This window comes from Schistocerca cancellata, chromosome 7, assembly GCF_023864275.1.
Source record: "Schistocerca cancellata isolate TAMUIC-IGC-003103 chromosome 7, iqSchCanc2.1, whole genome shotgun sequence".
NCBI classification, from domain to species: domain Eukaryota; kingdom Metazoa; phylum Arthropoda; class Insecta; order Orthoptera; family Acrididae; genus Schistocerca; species Schistocerca cancellata.
Genome location: NC_064632.1, coordinates 593,131,836 through 593,137,835, shown reverse-complemented (window position 1 = coordinate 593,137,835; position 6,000 = coordinate 593,131,836). Strand labels below are relative to the sequence as shown.

The 6,000-nt window shown below is 42.9% G+C and overlaps 1 protein-coding gene across 1 annotated transcript; it reads right to left on the bottom strand.

The window, feature by feature from the left end:
• Window positions 1-3,094: 3,094 nt before the first annotated feature.
• LOC126092921 (mucin-1-like) lies at window positions 3,095-4,481 on the bottom strand. The gene is made up of 2 exons (XM_049908651.1): window positions 4,437-4,481; window positions 3,095-4,009 (listed from the first exon to the last, which is right to left on the bottom strand). Exons 1-2 carry the CDS (start codon window positions 4,479-4,481, stop codon window positions 3,095-3,097), a joined length of 960 nt encoding a protein of 319 aa, XP_049764608.1.
• Between the last annotated feature and the right edge of the window lie 1,519 nt (window positions 4,482-6,000).

Genomic DNA, 6,000 nt, shown 5'->3' with positions numbered 1-6,000 from the left:
TTCGATGTCGTTGGGTCGGCCGCTGTGGCCGAGTGGATCTAGGCGCTTCAGTCCAGAACCGTGGTGCTGCTACGGCCACACTTTCGAATCCTGCCTCGAGCATGGATGTGTGTGTTCCACTTAGGTTAGTTAGGTTGAAGTAGTTCTAAGTCTAGGGGACCGATGACCTCAGATGTTAAGTCCCATAGTGCTTAGAGACATTTGAACCATTTAAAGAATAGAAAAGTAGAACTAGCGAATGGGAGATAACGACATTTATAACGTGCGTATTCTGTTCTTCAATCGCCCTATGTATGTCAATTTAAGAACAGAATACTAGTGCTACGGAAGACGAAAAATAGAGCCATACGTAACATTTGCATCCTACTCTTCAGTTGACCGGTGGATAAAGATCAGAATTCGGTATTGTGATTAACAACATGATGCTGATAACCCCTATTCCCCAAATCCCTACATGAAGAAAAACCATCTGAAATCACTACGGAACCCTCTACAACATCATTTTCAATTAATGTAACCAAATCATCCGTCGTTCGATTGGGACCTACTTTAGAAATTACTTCGTCACATCTTGACCTCAAACTACAGCATCCCAAATAAATAATCCTACAGGAGGTTCCCCATGTTGTAGTTCCTTTTGCCAAAATGCTACTCGTCGATTTCGACTATAACCGGCCACCCAATTGCCCCCTGTACTTTAAATGTTCCCTACAAACTTCCCTACAAAAAGAGTAGCAGTCTACAATTGTACGCTCACTCACACGACATTCATGCACGCACAGCCACACAGGCTACCTCAAACACCAGCAGTATATAATTTTTATTTTATCCCTCAAGGCGAGCTTAGACTTCTCGATCCATGTTCCTCGTCTAACCGACCGCCACAACCGATGTTTGCTGCAGCGCCATACGAATAAGTCGTGAGTACGGCGAGCGGACACACTTGTCTGGTGCATATGTTCGTCGCACTCACGACATCGAACTTAACCGGCAACAGGAACATACATTTGTAAAAATCGAGTCATGGCCATTATGTCTGAGCCCATAGCCTCCTTTAAATCATCCAGGTTCATTGGAATAGATAAATCCATACCTCCAAACTAAAACGAAAAAGAAAAAATTCTCATAAAACAAAAAACAATCCGTCCAAATTATTTCAAATTCACTAAGAATGAAATTAAGTACCGAATGAATTGCAAAATACCAATTACTGAAATCGATGCAAACGAAAAAGATTTTGCGAGTAACTAGCTCTGTCTTTTAAAACAACATTTACCTTTTTAAATACACAATGATGGCGCTTATCCGCAGCAGACAACCGATTTATCATCTATGGTTGGAAAGTAAAGACATTAATATCTATGGGCTGCCTAGGACGTCTTTAGTCAAAGTTGACTGCTTTAATTCTGTGCTTCAGTAGACCCTGCTGATCTGATGCCTTTATTGACGGTAGTTCAGATAGAATTTGTCAGTGGCGTCAGTCGTTTACCCGTAAGAAGTGGTCAATGAGTCTCTGTTTCGTTTGTGGTTCAGTTGTGGTTGTACGTAATGTGAAGTACCGGTTCAGTGTGGGGGCTGGAGCAATGGAATCAGTTCAGCATTCATTTTGCCTACACCAAGGCCACGGCGGTTTTTTCATATGACAGCTGATCACTTCTGCTGACGGTTAATTCGAGCGCATGCCTAAGTTTTACCTTTTTCACAGCTTGACTTACTCTCTTAAGTTTTTACCTAACATAGTTTTCGGGGATGGGGCGTACATTTCACTTCCGATGTGCAGAAAATCTACTGTGTACCACTACGAAAGGAGTAACTGTAGAGGAGTTTCTATTTTTTAGTGCAATATGTTCGACTTTCCTTACTCGATTCTTAAATTCGCAAGTATATATGTTAAATAGCTCTTTAAACATTAAATTTGGGGATCAGGAAGGCGTCAAGTGGAAACCTTGTTCGTTATAATGGGATAGTAGTTTTGTACACGAGAGCAATAGCGTGATTGACATTACATGTACCAGCAAATAAGTAAAAAAATGTTATCAGTACACTGTTGGAGTACGACATAGTGGTGGTAACGTAAGAGTTAGAGCCCCCTATATTTCTCATCAAGGAATATGCGCAGCATCTCAGGAACAGACAACGAGGGACCGGCCACTGGAAGTTTGTAGGTAGGTACATCATTTACTGTCTGGTGTATATACGAAATTGTAGCGAGTACACCCAGTAATGTGTACTTTCAGTGGCTGGTACTTTTTACGATATGTATTATTTAGAATTTTAACGTGCAGCAAGAAGGATTTCTGGATTCACATGTACAATTGTTTAGATCTAACTGCGATATCAGCATGACCATATGAGCACAGAAAATGTATTATCAGATCTTTGAACTCTGTCTGATGCCACCCGTTCTAAACAGCATTAATCGAAGTTTCTCGTATCAGTTCTTCATTCTATTAAGTGTGGTGGGGGTCCGCAGAATAATGTTCCTGTACAACTATGGAATGTTTGGTTGTTTTGACGCAAGTATGCAGCACTCGTCAAATTCTGCTGGTGTCAGCCGCAGAATCTTGCTGAACAAAACTGTGTGTAGGAGGAATGAGTCTTTTGATATACTTACGAATTACTCCAAAGGAAAACTAGCTGCTACCAAGTATTTAATCTAGGCACACACCAAGATTGTTTCAATTTGAATTTCATTCAAAACGTGATCGATCTGTGAAACTGTAATCCTGTGCTCCACTTTCCAACATCTCAGCACAATCATAGACAGAAAAGAGATTTTTTATCTGTTTGTACAGTAGTCATAATACTCCATTCGTACCTCTCCCTTCTAAACAACAACGTTTTCTTTTCTTGTCAACTAACACTGCAGTAGAATTGGCAAATGTAGAATTACTTGGGATGAATTATGAAGTACTAGGGGGCTATAATGTTATTATTACAGATTACATTACAATGTATCCACACACATGTAAGTGTCGTGTCTGTACATGCATACATCATCATAGTTAAAAATAGACACAGCATATAGCACATATAATTTCGTTTTTATTGAATCAAAAGTGTAATAAGAACAAATGATATATTTCACTGAAATTCAGAATCTTGCGACGCGAATCATGTTGTAGCTAGCAGCAGGACTGGTGACAGAACACGTGTTGTATCTGGCAGCAGGACTGGTGGCACAGCGTGTGCTGAATCTGGCAGCAGGACTGGTGACACTGTGTGTGCTGAATCGGGCAGCAGGACTGGTGGCACAGCGTGTGCTGAATCGGGCAGCAGGACTGGTGACACAGCGTGTGCTGAATCTGGCAACAGGACTGGTGACAGGATGTGTGCTGTATCCAGCAGCAGGACTGGTGACACAGCGTGTGCTGTATCTGGCAACAGGTTTGGAGCCTTGACGGGTGTTGTATCTGGCAACAGGACTGGTGATAGGATGCATGCCGTAGCAGGCAATGGGGATGGCGGATGATATTTGTGTGGAGGCTGACGGCGATGCTTTGGACACCAACTGCTCTAAAGGTAATGAGGCTACACGTTTTGTGTTTAGGTAGTCTGCTGGTGACGCAACTTCTGTTTTGCCTGGTGATGAGACTCGAAGAATTGCTCTCGTTGTGGGTGGCAACGCCACTTCAATTTTAGGTGCCGACGTCACTTGTGTCACGTCTGATGAGACATGTGTTGTAGATGGGCGCGTGGTGGGAGATGCCATGTGTGTAGCAGCTGCTGGTTCAAGTTGTGTCGTGGATGGCAATACGGCTGGAGACTCCAGTTGTGTTGTGGCCTCCTTGGCCACTCCTGTTGTGGCTGGTGACGCAGCTGGTGCAACCACTTGTGGTGCAGCTGGTCGTTCAACTGGTACTGCGAATGGTGACGCAGGTGGAGACGCCTCTTCTCTTGTGGCTTCTGCTGGCTCTCCTCCTGTGTCCGGCAGCGTGGCTGGCGGTACCTGCAGTGTTGCCGTGGGCGACGTGGCTGGTGACGCCGCTGTTGTTGCTAATGCTGGCTCCTGTGAGAAAAAGATATAATGGATGATGTTAAGATGTTGCTAAAAGTGTTCCATGTGTTACAAGTTGAGAGAAGATCTATCCACAATAATTTAGATGATTAAAGTAACATTAAATATTGCCAGTTCTTTGGTACATCTATTCAGTACATATTTAAATCGAATGAGAGTAAGAATTATTTATCAGTCAATATAGTGACATCATAAATACTGTGAGATTATATTGGTGTATAAATTATTCTCGTGCATTTTTTTTCTCAGGGTTGGATCTTTAAGAGCTTGTTATTCTGAAAAGTAATCTAAACCTTTGCAAAGGACTATCACTGCTCGACGTTCCAAACAATGATACAGTCTCATTCACAACATGACGTTGTGATGTCTCCCAATCGCTCGATATGGACCATGCCTGTAAGCTCACTTCTGCACTTACGAGAAGAAACGCGAGGATGCGCATATCCACCTCGCAGGGTTTCATGGTGGTCTCTGTCCTACAAACTTATACTGACGATCCAAAATAATATGACCGAATATTTAATACGGTGTTGGGCCGCCTCAAGAATACAATACACAAGAAGTTCTGGATGTTGCGTATTATATTATTGTGCCTGTACCAGCAATCTGCTCTATCGTCATATCTGCCACAGGTAGCCTCCAATCCTGCTCTACAGTCCGCAAATGATTCCGACCGTTACATACCGTGATGAGGAGAGGACATCGAAGGTCTTATCGGCTACCGCAGGTTTCACCGTCATTCAACCTCCTTTCACAGCTCACGACAGCCAAACAAGTTAACCATTTACCAATGATTGTCCCTAACCACCTGACACAGCAGACTACCCGTTCTCCGTATTATCGACCCGTATCGTTGCTAGAATGGGTTTTCATTTATTTCTGCTACGTTTAGATACCTTCATTAGCGCACCCCGTATCCCCAATACCACTAGGGAGCTTTCAATGTTGACATACTAATGGGCATAATGTTTACGCTAATTAGAATAAAGCCACTATATAGCATGCCACACCTACGTTTTCCTCATAATTTCACACTATTAGTCTTGGTCGTGCGTTCCTTATTCGATTGATAAATATACAAATACGTTTGACACCTTATGCGAGTGCCACTTTTGATTACCATCGACGTATAAGGACTAACCACTTAACATGAGAACAGAGAAACCCGCAACTGAAGCAAGTGACATTTCTTGACTCTTACAAACAACGGTAAAGTAGGTAACGCTCAGAACGTAGTCTAAAGGAAGCAGTAATTCAGAACACCACTCTTTATCTCAGCCACCAGCTAAGAAAGATTGCCAAGGTTTCACAAAATACCTAATAGTGATAGACGAAAATAGCGCTTTTAAATCAAGTAGTCTACTCAGAAGGCAGGCACCACGGCGCCCCTCACCTCCATGCTGTCCAGTGGGTGGCCAGGGGCGGTCTTCTCCTCCGGCGGGTCGTCTGCCTCGCTCCCCTCCCCAGTGGTACAGCAGGGCAGCCACCGGCGAAACCGGCGAAACATCTTCTGCAGGAAAGAAACTCACTAAATATTGTCCGACATTGTGTGTGAATGCGGTGCTCTTTCAACGCATCACACTTGGAGTAGACATTAACGAAAAGTTGTAACGGTTGTAGTGTTCCAGTCCAATTACACAGTTAGATGGGTCGATGGACAATTATTCTTTTGCGTAGCATGAAACAGTATTATGTGAACTTCAACTGGGATTATATTAAAGAAGGTATCTCGAGCCACCACCTACTACTTATTTATGTTGCACCTTTGCTTCGAAAGAAAAAACAGTTAGTGGATAGGCTGCAGTTCAGGAAAAATGTATGGAATTTTGATGTAGCTTGATAATGCTTGATTAATTCTGCAGGAGAATCAGATTGTGAAGCTCTCTTAAATATATTAAAAATCATACACGTCTGATCTAATCTGGCCTGCGGGAACCTTGACAGGGAACTGAATAAATAACGGAGGAGTCACTGAAAGTCAG

What these genes read in the sequence shown, in the direction of transcription:
- LOC126092921 (XM_049908651.1), bottom strand. Translation starts at nt 4,481, where the DNA reads ATGAAACCCTGCGAGGTGGATATGCGCATCCTCGCGTTTCTTCTC. An exon ending in GCATCCTCGCGTTTCTTCTC is followed by an intron (nt 4,010 to 4,436) that starts GTAAGTGCAGAA and finishes TTTTTCTCACAG; the next exon opens with GAGCCAGCATTAGCAACAAC.